The sequence below is a fragment of the Electrona antarctica genome (assembly GCF_951216825.1).
Source record: "Electrona antarctica genome assembly, chromosome: 4".
NCBI classification, from domain to species: Eukaryota; Metazoa; Chordata; class Actinopteri; order Myctophiformes; family Myctophidae; genus Electrona; species Electrona antarctica.
Window position 1 is genome coordinate 37,499,371 of NC_136809.1, and position 16,423 is coordinate 37,515,793.

At 41.4% G+C, this 16,423-nt stretch overlaps 2 protein-coding genes across 2 annotated transcripts; one reads left to right on the top strand and one right to left on the bottom strand.

The window, feature by feature from the left end:
- Positions 1–1,540: 1,540 nt before the first annotated feature.
- LOC306921298 (extracellular calcium-sensing receptor-like) lies at positions 1,541–9,328 on the top strand (the record flags this gene model as incomplete). The annotated part of the gene is made up of 8 exons (XM_079498407.1): positions 1,541–1,681; positions 3,349–3,459; positions 4,934–5,150; positions 5,799–6,019; positions 6,277–6,400; positions 6,640–6,644; positions 7,884–8,018; positions 8,097–9,328. 8 exons carry the CDS (start codon positions 1,541–1,543, stop codon positions 8,982–8,984), a joined length of 1,842 nt encoding a protein of 613 aa, XP_079354533.1. The 3' UTR covers positions 8,985–9,328.
- An 81-nt stretch (positions 9,329–9,409) lies between these two features.
- LOC306922610 (splicing regulator SDE2-like) lies at positions 9,410–15,955 on the bottom strand. The gene is made up of 8 exons (XM_079500331.1): positions 15,558–15,955; positions 14,589–14,706; positions 13,711–13,822; positions 12,726–12,895; positions 11,855–11,975; positions 10,857–10,973; positions 10,457–10,649; positions 9,410–10,277 (listed from the first exon to the last, which is right to left on the bottom strand). Exons 1-8 carry the CDS (start codon positions 15,666–15,668, stop codon positions 9,783–9,785), a joined length of 1,437 nt encoding a protein of 478 aa, XP_079356457.1. The 5' UTR covers positions 15,669–15,955; the 3' UTR covers positions 9,410–9,782.
- Positions 15,956–16,423: the final 468 nt, after the last annotated feature.

A 16,423-nucleotide genomic window follows, 5' to 3' on the forward strand; every position in this document is an offset into this window, starting at 1 on the left:
TTGTTGTTAAAAAAAGAAAACGATTACTTCCGGGTGTTATATATTCTTGTTCTGGCGCCGCTGGGAGCGGAAGCTGAAGTCCTCACAGCGCCGCCTGGCGGCTCCAGGTTTAATTGATTGATTGAAGTATTTATTAACTGTGAGTGGACGACACCATAAAGCATTACACTTGTTTACAAGAGGGTCCACCGTTTCCAATTCATCCTAACATTTAGAGACGTACAAATATAGACTACTATAGCCAGAAAACAGGAAATCATCATAAAGGAGGTAAAATTAAAAAAGGGTAAAGGTGGATCTGGGGATTCAGAATTGCAGCCGTCCGTAGGTAGAGCGGTTTTGAAGGAGTCAAGGAATTAACATGTCTTAATGACTGTTGGTAGGGCGTTCCGCATTTTGGTGGCATAGGAGCTAAATTAATTGAGTCCCTTGTTTGTGCCGAATCTGGGTTCCACATGGTTTGTTATAATAATAATAATAATAATGGATTTTATTTATAACGCACTTTACATTCCATGGAATCTCAAAGTGCTACAGCAAAAATAAAAGCAGAAGAAACAACACACCATTAAAAACATCTAATAAAACAGGAACATTTAAAACATAAGGAACATTTAAAACATAAGGGTAAGGGTATAAAAATGCTTTGGTAAAAAGGAAAGTTTTTAGTCCTCTCTTAAAAGTGTCAACCGACTGTGGGGCTCTCAGGTGTGCGGGGAGAGCGTTCCAGTTCGGGGGCGACCGAGCAGAAGGCCCGGTCACCCGTGGTGCGTAGGTTTGTTTTTAAGGGTTTGAGGAGGTTGGTGTTTGAGGAGCGGAGGGAGCGAGTCAACACATTCACACACATGTCATAATTTTACCTCGCATTCTGACGTTTGGCAAATACTTCAATTACCTCAATTCTTGACGTAAAAAATATTACGTCATGGCGTGACTTAAGTGTAAAAAGGTCACGCTCTGACGTTTTTTATTTTTCTGTCTAAAATAATCTGAAGCTATATTATTATTTATGTCATGTTGTCAGAGCTGATATCAAAATAATCTGAAGCTATATTATTATTCATGTCATGTTAGAGCAGGTCTGAAATAAATGTCAGAGCTGATATCGACATATAAATATGAAATAAATGCTTAAACATGTCACTATGTCTAATGTTATGGCTCCGTTCTTTTGGCAAATCTAGAACTTCCAGTTTGAGAGCTAGCAAATTTAAGACATCCGGTTGCTTTCAGAATAAAAGCGTAGTTAATTAAATAATTATTACATTACATTATTAGTATTGTTATTACATTACAGTTATTGTGAAGACACACATTATGTTTCTGTGTAAAAATAAGTAATTAAATAACGTAAAAAAGTTATCTAAATGGATAAATGCCCAAGTCCATGCACTGGAGTGCCCAAGTCCATTCACTGGAGTGCATGGACTAGAGCGAGTAGAGGATTGAACTGTGACAAGTTCCTTGAGGTAGGGGGGGGCATTGCCGTGGATGCACTGGATGTTACTCGCTTGGAATTGGATTCCATGCAGCGTTGTCAATGGTCAGTGGGAGAGAGGAGCAGTTCACACTGGATGAGAGCTGTGTCGGGTCCCCTCCAGTGCTCGGAATAGTGGGCGATGTTTCCTCAGCACTGTCTATTGACATCTCTAGTATATTAGGTTTGTACAGAGTGCCCATGGTAAGTTTCCTCCTTGAAGCCACTTTTACCATCATTTCATTCTGGTTATTTTGTTATTCACAAAATATGATAAACAATTTAGTGTTTATTGTGTTGTGTTATGTTTTGTTTATTGAATAATGCTGAAATGTCATAACAATGTAATATTTTGTACAGCTTTAAAGACACTAGAGCATTACTTGCAGGCAGAGCATGTGCGTGATCCGTGTCCGGCAGGCCCCGTGGTCACATAATTATAACATATTTTTCATTTTGTTGTTGGGGTGAAGATTAAACTATGTGGTGTGGTATTCAGAATGTTGTACATTGTATACCTTTAACCAGTTAAAAGACTTTACATGAGTTGGCTCTGTACTTTTTACTGTAAATACAAAATGTCCTTGCCAAAAATCACGGTTCTACAAGTTCACAGCGTGAACAACATGTTGTGAGCTTGTAGATATGTATTTTTTGGCTGACCTTAATCACTGTGCTCACTCAATACAGTAAGGTTTCAACTTCAACCTTAACATAATACTAAAATATGTAGCACAAAATACGGCTCGGGTATTGTACATTTCTGCATGTAGTTCTGAACGGATTTCTGTTATTAATCTGTCTACGTAATCTTTAAAGTATGCTGGATTATTCCTGAAATTATGCTTTTTGCCTTTTTGCTACCTACTGTGTACAGACTGTACACCGTGACCATGTTCATCACACTCACTGCAATGGTAAAATGCTACACATACTGTACACAGCTCTTTGATGGTGTGTGTGATTTGTGACAGTGTCGCTGTCCATGGTGCTTAAGAATATATAGAGGTAGTGTATAATCTATTTACATCTAAAGAATGCATTGTTCTCCAACTGGTTTCTGAAACGAGCCTGCAAATCGTAAAGGCTGCCACTGTGTGTGTGTGTGTGTGTGTGTGTGTGTGTGTGTGTGTGTGTGTGTGTGTGTGTGTGTGTGTGTGTGTGTGTGTGTGTGTGTGTGTGTGTGTGTGCGTGCGTGCGTGCGTGCGTGTGTATGTGTGTGTGTGTGTGTGTGTGTGTGTGTGTGTGTGTGTGTGTGCAGATTGACAGGGACTGTTCAGTGGATTACAAGGTTGTTTCTCCCAATCTCCCCACTCCACTCCACACATCACATGCTCTGCTTGCAGGGGAAATGCAACGGTCTCCCTGTAATCCTACTTGCCAGTTTGGAATGATGCTGTACGGCTGACCAAGCTATCGTTAATATGCAGACATATTTAGGTCACTCGTTATCATGTCTTTTGTGTCCTAGATTAGTTTTTTTCTTGACCACAAATCAAGGGCTTGGAGCGCATAGGCAATAATTTTACAGGTGAGCTATTCATTGATTGTAATTATTAAATAAAAATAACATAAAGTATTATTCTTTGTAGCCTAAATAAGTTTTTAATTCAATCAATGAAAAGCTCTCCTGTAATATTCAGAACATTTCACTTGAGCTTAAAGATAAAGAATGGGATTTACTGTTATTTAGACAGATGTTAAGTTCATTGTTTATTTGATATGCTAGTTTCTTTAGGCACTACACTGTTTTCTCTGCATTCTATTTTTATTTACCTTGTTTTGTCGCTCTGGTTAAGAACGTCTGCTAAATGCCTACATTTTAAATGTAGTAGGCCTATATCACAGAACAAGTTTTGTGCCTTTTGCAGGTTAGTTACTATGCCACCTGCTCCTGTCTGAGTGACCGGAATAAGTTTCCATCCTTCTTTAGAACAGTTCCAAGTGGTGCTTTCCAGGTGAACTTCTACAAACAACTGCTGGTATCAAGTAGTATACATGTACACACTATAGTGTGAAAACATCCCTATAGTGAGTGAGTGTAATTGATATCACCTCTCAGTCGCTTGTGTGTATTAATTAGGGGATGAAGGTCTCTGCGGACAGAGTCAAAAGACAATAAGAATGACAACTTTTTGTTGTGGAATCGAATCTGTGTAGGAGATTCACTGATTTAAATTTACCATTAAGTTAAAGGAACACTTCACCCATTTTCAACCTTATCTTCATGTAATTAGCCCTTCGTTAAGTCCCTCCCCAACCAGTCCATGTCCAAGGCACGTTAGCAGTGAGGAGACAGGGCAAGATGCTGCATCTCTATGGGGGAGCATCGCTCAGATGCATGTTAAATGACTGGATTTCTCCATATAAATAATTGATTATTTCAGTAGCAAGAGCATCAAAATGTCTTCTAAATCTAGTCAACCAGGACTGCAGTAGGCTATGCACTGGACAAATGTGCATGACATTATTTAAATAAACTAGAAATATGAGGAAATGACAGAGGGAGAAATCAACTTTTAATTGCCATCACCTGGGTGGATCAGTCGTGTAACTTTCTCGAGGTTAAGCCGTGTATATGTTCAACAACACAGCAATTCAAAATAACATTGACAGCTATGAGGTGGCGAAAGCTTGACCTGCATAGCAACAGTTGCTAAACTATTTGGATTGGCATTGGACAATCACTTTTTGGGGTGGGATTTAGCAAGGGCTAATTGTTCCTCACTAATGCCTGTTAGTTATGAGATGGCACAATTTCCCTAGTGCCATCTTATAATGCAGCATTAGCGAAGAACAATTGAAAATGGGTGATATGGTCCTTTTACAATATAGCTTAAAGGGATAGTTCAGATTTTTTGAACTTAAGTTGTATGAAATACTTGCCATTAATATAGTGGTTGCAACTGTATTAATTGATTGCCCGAGTCCTGTGGTGGGAGTTCTGCTCTGGTTTTGGTGAAATATCAAGTAGTTCCGGTCATTTTGTGGGGGGCACTGGGGGCCACGCAGTAAAAGTAAATTAATCCACAAAACTAACGTAATTTGTATTGTTGACCTATTTCTAAAATATTAGTGCAACGTCCGTTCTTTTTTTACCCCTCTATCACACAGAACTATGTTTTTTGTGTCCATATCACTACGCCCAAAAAATAGTTCCATGTGATAGAGGGGTCAAAATTGAACGAAAGTCGCGCTAATATTTTAGATATAGGTCAACAATACAAATTACGTTCGTTTTGTGGATTAATTTACTTTTACTGCGTGGCCCCAGTGCCCCCCACAAAATGACCGGAACTACTTAATATTGACCAAAACCAGAGCAGAACTCCCACCATGGGACTCGGGCAATCAATTAATACAGTTGCAACCACTATATTAATGGCAAGTATTTCATACAACTTAAGTTAAAAAAATCTGAACTATCCCTTTAAACACAATTCTTTATTCAATCAGGTACAAGCTATGCTCCAGATTATGAGGCGGTTCGGATGGACGTGGACAGGAATGCTGTTCACTGATGATGCCTATGGCCGCGATGCAGCCAGGTCCTTCCAGTCTGAGCTGGCCCAGTCTGGTCTGGGTTGTCTGGCTTACGTGGAGGTTCTGCCCTGGGACAATGACCCAGCTGAACTGCAGAGGATTGTCACTGCGATGAAGACCTCCACAGCCCGTGTGGTCATTGCATTTGTATATGGGAGATATATGGTTAATCTCATGGAGGAGGTTGGGGTTATGAGATTCATAATTATCAGGAATCTGAAATAAGTTATATTTAAGTGAATATTATATCATGTATGTATGTATGTATGTATGTATGTATGTATGTATGTAAATATACAAACATATATCAACAGGTGGTAAAACAGAATGTGAAAGGTGTGCAGTGGATAGCTGATTTGGGCTGGGTGACAGATCCTAATTTCCAGACTCCTCGGCTCATGCCGTACCTGGCAGGCAGCCTGGGTGTTGCCGTCCGTCTAGGAGAGATAGCAGGTCTCAAGGACTTCTTGTTAAAAATACATCCTGACAATGACCCGGACAACAGACATGAAAATACCATAGTGAGTCTTTGGTTAAATTTAATATTTCAGCAGTCATTTTGTTTTCGCTTTTTACTCCCCGTTTACCCCAATTTAGTCATTATGCCGATTAATTCCTCATCACAAACATTTGCGTGTTGTTCCTGCTCTCGTATCCTACTGTCAGTGAGGAGCCCCCACCGGGAGGATGTAGAGAGCTTAAGTTTTCATCTTGTTTTTTCAGGTGAGAAAGTTTTGGGAGAACGCATTTGGGTGTAAATTTGCACCTCTTCCGTCAGGGTGGGTGGGTGCTGGTGGAGGGGTGTGTACTGGACAAGAGAACCTAGGAACAGCAGAAACTACCCTGTTGGATGTGTCTGAGCTCAGGCTAGAGTATAATGTGTACAAGGCTGTGTATGCTCTGGCCCATGCCCTCCATGACATGTTGCAGTGTGTGCCAGGAAGAGGGCCTTTCACTGGGCACAGATGTGCCAGTTTGCAGACAATACAGCCATGGCAGGTGTGATGTCAATTCAGTTTACTCAATGGAGTTAGATAAAACATTTGAATAATAATTAATATGTACTGTAAATGTAGGCCTACTGTAAAAGTATTATTTGGAGCAGTAACAAAGTTACACAAAAGATCATGATTGTCATGCTGGGAAAAAAGATTTATGTATGCCAAAATACAAAATGCAGTGTAATTTCAACAGACCGTGTCAATGTAAGTATTATGTACTGCTCTTCAAAACTATTTGCGCATCACTTTTTCTAGCTTATGTATTACCTGGAAAAGATCAACTTCACCACATCATTTGGTGATCGTGTATCATTTGATGAGAATGGTGATCCCATACCAATCTATGATGTCATGAACTGGGCGTGGCTCCCTGATGGAAGTAGAGGTTTACAGCAAACATTTCCATTACGACTTATGGAATTAATATGACTTTAGCTCTCGCCATAAAACTCCGCGTCCGGCATACATCACCAAGCCCAGCGAAACCCTGGCTGCGCTCTGCGCACGGCCCCCCTTTAATCACATTACAGTTTCTTTTCACTTTTTATTTTGATTTTATGTTTTTATATCTTACTTATGTCATACACATTTATTGTATGTACTTGTCTTTATTTCTAGCAACCGTAGTTCCTACAAATAAAGTAACATGGACTCCCTCTGCCTGCAACAAAAGGCCATATCCCCACCATTATACAACACCCCAACGCCAAATCAATAAAGGTTCTTTCCGTTAACCTGTTCGTGGAAACGCAGTAAGCAGCCAAACAATTTACCAACGTCCCCTCGAGAAATGATATACAGGTTGTAATCGTCCGCAGCTAAGCTCGCCAGATTTGTAGTATATTGAGTGTTGATAATAGGTGGAGATATGTACCATGCAGGTTATACAAAAAGAGAGGCAGTCCAGGCAATGTCCTTTCTTTCCAATTTAGAGTTTATTACAGGACATCAATAATCATTCCAAAATCATGACTAAACAGGATGTTCTCTGAGAAGCCCTTATTTCAAGAACACCAAGACATATATCGAATCATGACTTACCAGTGGTGTCCTACTGGAAAAGCAAAGCACAACTAACACGAGGTGCTTTTTATACTATATGGGGTGTGTGTGTGTGTGTGTGTGTGTGTGTGTATGTGTGTGTGTGTGTGTGTGTGTGTGTGTGTGTGTGTATGTGTGTGTGTGTGTGTGTGTGTGTGTGCGTGTGTGTGTGTGTGTCCACCACCACTACGTAACCAAGGCTGTAACTAAGGAGAATATATTATAGTCACATCCATTGATAAACTTTCCAACATAGCCTGGGAACCATATGACCGATTTGACCTCAGGCCGGCAGAACTGTGGGTGCACATCAGTATTAGTGCATTAGTGCAGTCCAGCCTATATGTTTTCTTCATAAGCATTACCTTGGGTGCAGCCATGCTTAACCTTATACTTGTACTTAACATTATGCTGTGGGTGTAATACATTTGTGTGCAGTAAGAATGTATATTGTGCCATGGTATAAAGACATGTTGCCTATACATCACATCAGAGTAGGCCTATTTGTCTCAACAAAGGGAAGGAGAAAAAGGGGTAACACATAGACTCTCAGGCTGTCTAGAGTTATACAGGATATAGACTACATAAGTTTAAGTGTATTATGTGTATCTGGGTTATCAATATACTACAAGTACATATGTTCAAAATGTGGGTGTGGTCAAGAAGTCAGCCCACGGAGATGAAGAACTCATCGTCCATGAAGACAGAATCTTCTGGAACTTTGAATCCACAAAGGTCACTTTGGCTTTCTAGAATAGCTCATGTCAAGCTTAGGGTGCAAAAATGACTGAAATTGATCATTAGGTTACTTTCCTCTGTAGGCACCTCAGTCAGTGTGCAGTGAGAGCTGTTCCAGTGGAACACGGGTGGCCAGAAGGAAAGGAGAACCTGTCTGTTGCTTTGACTGCATCGCTTGTTCTGAGGGAGAGATCAGCAATGAGACTGGTAGGTTTACATTACGTAGCTATGTACAGTAGGTTATCTTCAGGAGGATGTTGTACTTGTCTGTCCCTTAAATATTGCCCCTTCGTTAGTGCACCACCTGTCCAGAGGACTTCTGGTCCAGTCCCCAGCGTGACCACTGTGTCCCAAAGAGCATGGAGTTCCTCTCCTACCATGAGGCTCTGGGTATCTCCTTGACAACCATCTCATTGCTAGGCACCTTTACCTGTGCCATTGTCCTGGGAATCTTCATCTATCATCGAAGCACACCCATGGTGCGCGCCAACAACTCAGAACTCAGCTTCCTTCTCTTGTTGTCACTCAAACTATGTTTCTTGTGTTCACTTTTGTTCATTGGCCGTCCCAAGCTCTGGACTTGTCAGCTGAGGCATGCAGCATTCGGGATCAGCTTTGTGCTGTGTGTCTCATGTATCCTGGTAAAGACTATGGTGGTGTTGGCCGTGTTCAAGGCCTCCAAGCCTGGGGGTGCAGACATCATGAAGTGGTTCGGTGCTATGCAGCAGAGAGGAACAGTTCTGGTTCTTACTTTTATCCAGGCAATAATCTGCACAGCCTGGCTTGTGTCGGCCTCACCAACTCCTCATAAAAACACACAATACCACAGTGATAAGATAGTCTATGAGTGTGCAGTGGGATCAACTGTTGGTTTTGCAGTATTATTAGGTTATATTGGTTTACTGGCACTCCTCAGCTTCCTCCTAGCATTCATGGCAAGGAATCTTCCAGACAACTTCAATGAAGCAAAGTTAATCACTTTCAGCATGTTGATCTTCTGTGCCGTGTGGATAGCCTTCATCCCAGCATACATCAGCTCTCCAGGCAAATATGCAGATGTAGTGGAGGTATTTGCCATATTGGCATCTAGTTTTGGTCTATTGATAGCACTATTTGGCCCAAAGTGTTATACCATCCTGCTGAGACCTGAGAGAAACACTAAGAAGTCCATCATGGGTCGATGAACCACCAAGACATACTGTAGCATCAGTATAACAATATCAAGATTTTTTTAAACTTGACATTTTAAGGTAATCAACACAGAATCAAACTTTCACCAGGAAAGAGAAATTCAACTCATCACAATCAGTGAGTGACCTACTGTAAAGCCCTGTGTCCAGCCTTTTCAGGTCAGTGAGGTTGAGAACAAATAATTCTACTGGCAATTGGCCCATAGACTGTTAGAATTATATCTACAGTTTACAAGTGCTCATCATTTAGCAATTAACTAATTCAGCATTCAACAAGAAACATAATAGGTCGCACTAGTCAAATACACAGGACCTAAATGGAAACAAGCCCTGAGGGCTGTGTAAACACTATTACTATGGCTTGTTTTTAAGTAATAAATCAATGAAATAAATAAAATAAAACCCACTTGAGTTCTGTCTGGTATATAAGGGTGTTCAATAGCACTGATTTATTAAACAGTTTTTTGTGAACAGTTTGTGACATTTCGCCCAAAAGCGACAATTGTTAAAAAACAAAAACTCAAAAAAACTAAACTAAAAACAAATACCATAAAAAGTGAACCAATGACAATTGTCAAAACATGACTCTGCTCAGAGTCCTTTAACCCACTTTGTAATACAAGGACCTCTGTAACTATAATGGACCTATGGTTAAATTTTTGTACACTGAGTTACAGATCTGTAAGGGTCCATTTGGAAGCCCTTCATGGAATGCTGGCAGTCCCTGGACCACACTTTGAATAACCACTGTATTAACCAATCAGAAGTGTGCTGGTCAGTGATTGGAGGAGCTCATTTCTTCTTGCCTTTGGTGGCTTTGGCCATCAGAAGCGGAGGGATCTGGTCTGCTTTCAGTCCCTTGATGGAGAAGAGACGAGCAGCGCGCTCGCCAAGCGTTCCCCCACATTTCAAACCTCTGCTCATTAGTTCCACCTTCAGCACTTCCAGACCAAACACCTCTAGCGCCTGAGCAGAGGTTACGGCCTCCAGGTCAACTGGACCCGAGGTCGCGGCCTCCGATTCAACTGGAGCTGAGGTGACGACCTCTGGGTCAACTGGAGCTGAGGTGACGACCTCTGGGTCAACTGGAGCTGAGGTGACGACCTTCAGGTTAACTGGAGCTGAGGTGACGACCTCTGGGTCAACTGGAGCTGAGGTGACGACCTTCAGGTTAACTGGAGCCGAGGTGACGACCTCTGGGTCAACTGGAGCTGAGGTGACGACCTTCAGGTTAACTGGAGCTGAGGTGACGACCTCCGGGTCAACTGGAGGTGGAGGCACCTTCTGCTGTTGAGAACAAACACAGAAGCACATCAACACCTTATGTTATACATTGCCTGCCAATGACAACATATAGAGAAAATAGCTGCGTTTTTCACTATGGGTCACGGGCAAACTTTTGGGTCTCGAGCCAACTGCACTAACTAACTGATGTAAAAACATCTCGAATATATGTTTTAATTTACCTCCTGCGCACGGCGCTGTGGTGAGCTGGCTTCCGGAGCACTGGGATCACACTGCACACTACTGGGCCCAGGCTTAGGTTCTGCTGCACTGGACTGTGGATCACTGGAGCTGCTCGCTGCACTGCACTGTGGTTCTGTCTCCATGGCAGCACACTCCTCAGAGTCACTGGAACCAGTGGAGCTGCATTGTGCGCTGAAACACATCGATGATTGACGACACAAGAAGAAACAAAGAAGAAATAAAATGAAAAAGTCAACACACTGGCTCATATATCTACCTAAAAATCTACAAGGTGTTATGTGCTTGTATTTTTGGCTAGTGTTGCCCTTACTCCCCTCATAATCCTACGATCCCTATGAGAAAGGTTGGGAACCCCTGCCATAGAGGAGGATCCATTACCTGTTAGACAGCTGGGGTTCAACACTCCTCTGAGCTGCCTGCCTCAACGGACTGATGGATGGAAGGCCTTCATCATCGTCATCCTCCTCAGTGCTGTCCAGGCCATCAACCCCCGTCCTGAAATATATTTAACCTGGGTTCACATTGTGTATGTAACATCCTGGGTGCCTGTCACACCCCATGGAAACAGTACCAGTATCAGACTGAGAAGTCAATGGCGCGAAAAAGTCTGGATTCCAGGCTAATATGGACATTTCCAGACATTTCCAGACTTGTGTAGGAAACCTGAGCATCACACAAGCCATAATAACTCAAGCTTTTGGCATTCTCTGCAACAATTGTGAGCCATTTGTCATACGGGACTGCTAAGCTTAACTCAAAAAAATATCAATTACACAACCCATAAAGCCTTGAATTCATGGTGGTTCTTCTGTTTTTGATGCATTGATTCCTAAGCAGATCATTTGATGACGGGCTGTGTTTCCGGTGCAAAAATCGATCTGCTGGTGGCGCTATAACAGGCCAATGTGATAAGGGTGGCATTTCTTCCTCTGCCTATCGGGAATGTGCGTGCAAAATGTCTGAAGGAGTAATATTTTAAAAAAAGAGTTTTACAAAAGGTCAGCCTCCTGGTGGCACTATAAAAGGCAGATGTGAAAAATGCAGGTCGAATCAGCTTGTTATCACACCACCATGAGGCTGATGAAGAAATTCAAGTGTTATTTTTTTCCTCTGTCTTAGAAATTAGATTGGAAAAGAATCAGCCTCCTGGTGGCCCAATCAGAAAAATTGCCCAGGGAGTGTTTGTGCACAATTTCCCTGCAATCGGGCCAATGGTGCCGGAGATTAGCTGTTCAAAGACAGATGAACACACACAAGGATGGACGGACAGGGCGCAAAACACTCCCTTCGGCCTGGCGGAGAGGAGCCAATTAACACGGCTGTGAAAACAGGTGTATTGAGGTTACCAATCAGAAACCAGTATCAGTGTGACTGACCACATGCATGTCTTCTTGGCATTCTGCTGGTCCTCTTGACGTGATTTGTTGATTCTCTTTCCTCTGTGTCCTTTCTGCCCCTCCCCCACTGACACCAGGGCACTGGACGATGCTTGCATGCCTATTAGATCATATAATAAATAATTATATATATGTGTGTGTGTGTGTGTGTCACAGTATAATTGGAAAACCAGATAGACCCTGATGAAGACCTAGGTCAAAAAGGGGTTTGTCAAATTTGTTGCCTTGCTCAAAATAAATCCTTAATTCTCTTTCATCAAAGACAGAGTGCCTTGGAATTATTTTCTTTGCCGGTCTGCAGTCTACACCTTTTGGAAATTAAGCAGTATTTCTCAGTTGGGAAATCAAAGAGAACAGTGTACTGCGTGCCTCAAAGAAACTATAGGATATCAGGAAAATAAATTAACTAGCATCTGTCTAAATGCTATCTAAATAACATTCTGTATCTTCTTCAGACTCCACCTTAACCCATGGCACTTGACCTATAGCTTTGACAACCATGCAGCCTTATGCAACGGTTAAAATGTAATTTAGACAGCATGTTATATAATGTATTGTATACAGATGCCAGGTTAATTTGTTGACCTGCCATCCTATAGTTTGCATAGTTTCAATGTATAGATTATTATTTATTGATATTCTATTCTAATGTTTAGACTGATGCTAGGTTCTTGGTTTACCTGTGATCCTAGTTGACTGAAGAACTACACTGTCTCTGCATTCTATGTATGTGTTTATTTACCTTGTTTATTATGAGTCACTCTGGATTAAGAGTGCGTCTGATAAATTCCTACCTACATTGTAAACTGCGAGTGGTCCAGTCTCTCTCTCAGACAGAGTGCTACTGTACCTTTGAGGACAGAGTCGTCCAGTCTCTCAGAAAGGTCGTGACATTGCTGGTGGAACTTGGGGTCAGTGAAATGGTGTTTGGGTTCAGACAGTTTCCTCTGGATTCTGTCCAGTCGACGTTGTTCTTTCTCTGCTTCACGCTCGCCCTGTTTCTGCAACCACTCTGCCATCCTGACACACACACACACACACACACACACACACACACACACACACACACACAAGTATAAATAATACGTAACTCTAATTCCAACCACTAAACCTAACCTCTAAATGTCCAATCCTATTCTGAATCCTTTTCACAAATCTCTAAAAATATCTTTTCAACCATAAAAGCATTTTTCTTGTGTCATTGTCACCAAACAATGACAGTGCGGCGAGAGAGAACGTACACTGAGGTAACTGGAATGATCACTCCAAAACACACTGACCCCCCCCCCCCCCCCCCATTTATTTTCTGAGGTTACATTTAGGAGTAATTTTTGGCGAGCATTCTTGTAATCGCCGAGGTAAACGAAACGTTGCGTAAGATGTTATAAATGTTTATATCTGTACGGAGTCGTTAACATCCCTACTCTAAAAGGCACCTTTGTTTGAGTTCTTCATCACCTTTATTATTGTAACATGTACTCTTTGTTCTCCTCGAGTAGACTGCTAAGCCTCAAGCACTGTAGCACTAAAACAATACATCAAATTAAGTTTTAAAAAATGCAAAAAATGTCTTAAAAAAAAAGAATGTCGACACAATAATAATTATTCACAGATTGGTGTTCAAAGTAACCTGCTTCTGCCCTATATGTTCCGTGGTCACATGATGTCACCTGATGGCCATCTGTGGTCGAAACATTGTACACATTGTATGTGATATTTTCTGTGTATTAAAGAAAACTAAACACTTCTTTTGGACTGTTACATGTCCAGCGACAAACTGGATGTGTGCAACACACTGTTCTGAACTACTGTCATACTGTGTGGGAGTGTCTTACTCTTTCTCTTGATTGACGTCTCTCAGGCGACGCCCACTCAGGTCTCGACACGCCCCTTTGTTGGTGGTCTTCTCAATTTGAGCACCCAGAGCTCTGAGCATGGAGCCGAACCCTAAGGGGTTAATAATATATAGGGTTAATAACATTAATATACTATATTAATTATCAGACGCTATTAATCCAGATTTACAGTAAGCGGGTTAACCCTTGACCTTTAACCCCATGACGTCCCTAGTTTGCACAAGGAAACTATTTATAAAAGGAAGGGACAGAGACTTCATTTTCTATATCCAGCAATTCCAGCCGGCCACTGGAGTGGCGAACTCGCACCAGAAGTTTGGTGAAATGACATTGGAGTCTATGAGAGCTGGCAGGACAGATTATGAACAAACATTATTTCTGAACGATTGAGACCTTTATAAAATGCTAGGCTAAGGAAAATAAAAGAAGAGATCACACATTGTTCTGCTGTGTTGCTTTTCGATGTGTACACCAAGTGATTTTATAAAGAGCACAAAGTACATTTCTGAACGTGCAAGTATCGTGGGACTGTCCAACGTTTTTTTGTCTGGCAACCAAATCTTGCGATACCTCAGAGACAGAAACGATACCTGTCGCTGTTTAGATGACTCTATAATTGTATACTGTGCACATCGAAAAACAACAATAACAACCTGTGATAAATCGTTCATAAATAATGTTCATGAGCTGGTCCAGTCGGCTCCATTCACTGCCATGAATTTCATCAAACTTCCGGTGCGATGTTTGCCACCCATGATGAGTGCCATGGTGCATCCCCGGCATCCGTTCCTTAAAAAAATGATTTCTTGCGTTTGCACCAATCAATCAGTCACATGATTAGAGGAACAGGAAGCCACCTCCTTTCCCTCCAGGGAGGCGGGGCTCCAGGTGATAAACGCCTCCATGTTGGATGATGTCATCAATGCTGGACAGATGTCCGTTGTTCTTCACGTAGAAGTCCAGACGAGGAAGTCCCTGAAACACAACGAAGAGATCATCAATACAACCATGACCTCATCTATGGCTGAACAAGGCATGAGCACAGCCTGTCGTGACTCGTCAGGCTGGTCTCATCCTCTTGGATTTAATATACCAGTGTCCGTTTACTTGTCTTTTTTGGTGTTTGTTTCTACCACCTTAACTAATGTCCAATAGTATATATACACTGCACTGCTACCCAAACAGTTACAATGTGTAACCCACAGAATATACAACTTTATTTCATTTATCTTTCAGGGGCGCTAGCCCCTCCTATGCCCAGCGCACCCCTCACTTCACACGTGTGAATGAATATCCATTTTCCAACATTTATTTAAATCTCAAAATATGTTCGAGCTAAAACGTTTGGGACATAACAAAACGATAGAATTGGTTGATTTTCAGTTTGCAGAATGGGTACATTTCACATGAAAGCACAACTCAATACAAAGACTACTGTGGACGACACACTGATAAAGCATTACACTGGTTTACAACCGGGTCCACCTTGTTCAATTCATCAGAACATTTAGAGGCGTACTAAACGGGAAATCATGTAAGGAGGTAAAATAAAAAATATACAGTAAGGGGGAGGCCAGTTTCGAATTGCAGCCGTCCGTAGGTGTCCTTTGAGAGCGGTTTTGAAGGAGTAAGGAATAAGAGGAATAAATCAATGTGGCCCCTGAATCAGTAGAATTAGAACATTGTCTTAACCAAAGTGGTATTTTATCTGATCGTCATTTCTACATTGTGTTGTTAGCATGTTTAGCTGCTATAGCTAGCTGCTAACAGCGTGATACGGTGTGTAAAGTTTAAACTATTAAAATAACGTAAATATTCTGACTTACATGTGTCTCGGTCAAAGTGTCCAGCAGCTCACAGACTGTAGCAGCAGGTGACAAAGTAACGACGTTAAACTTTAAAGACTTTATAAACGGAACACAAACAAACACCTCCATGTTGCTGCTGCTGCTGTTAAAAAAATAAAACGATCACTTCCGGGTGTGGAATCTCGATGTGTGTGTGTGTCGCCTCGGCGGAGCAGGAGAAAGAACAAAGGAAGACGCGCGATGTTGGTCTCAGACTTTCCGCATTGAATTGTTAAACACAGAAGTCAGGTCGTAACAGAACATGCATGTAAAAATACACGCCTTGGTCTGTCTCTTATTAGCCTCCGGTCCAAAGTGAGACTAAGTCGATACAGCGTGACTGAATGTTGACATTACATGGTATTATATACTCAAGATTCGCCGTCCCCCAAGAAGTCCCTCCCCTCTCTGGGCATAAACACTTCCTGACTTCTAACCAATGAGGTCTGAGCCTGGCTTCCTGTTAGAGGCGGGCATTTCCTAGACAAAGGGCAAGTCTCATGGTAACTTTTAACGGAGTTTAGCTTTGAAATAATACCACAATAATGAAATGAAGATATGAACATAACGGAAATATATGAACAGAACTATATGAAACTAAACAGAATTATATAAAACAGAAGTATTATGAAACTGAACTGACTATATTTAAGAAATGAATGAGCTTGATACATAACACTATATTCCTGAAATACCCTATGTTAAGAGTACATTTTAGATTTAGTACTGAATGCTCTAATAGTTTAGTAACAGTCTATGTATTAGTTTCCTAGCGTTTATCTTTATTCTATAGTAACAGAAGAGTGTTTTAAGACATTTTAAGAAAGTCAATCCAACATAATGTT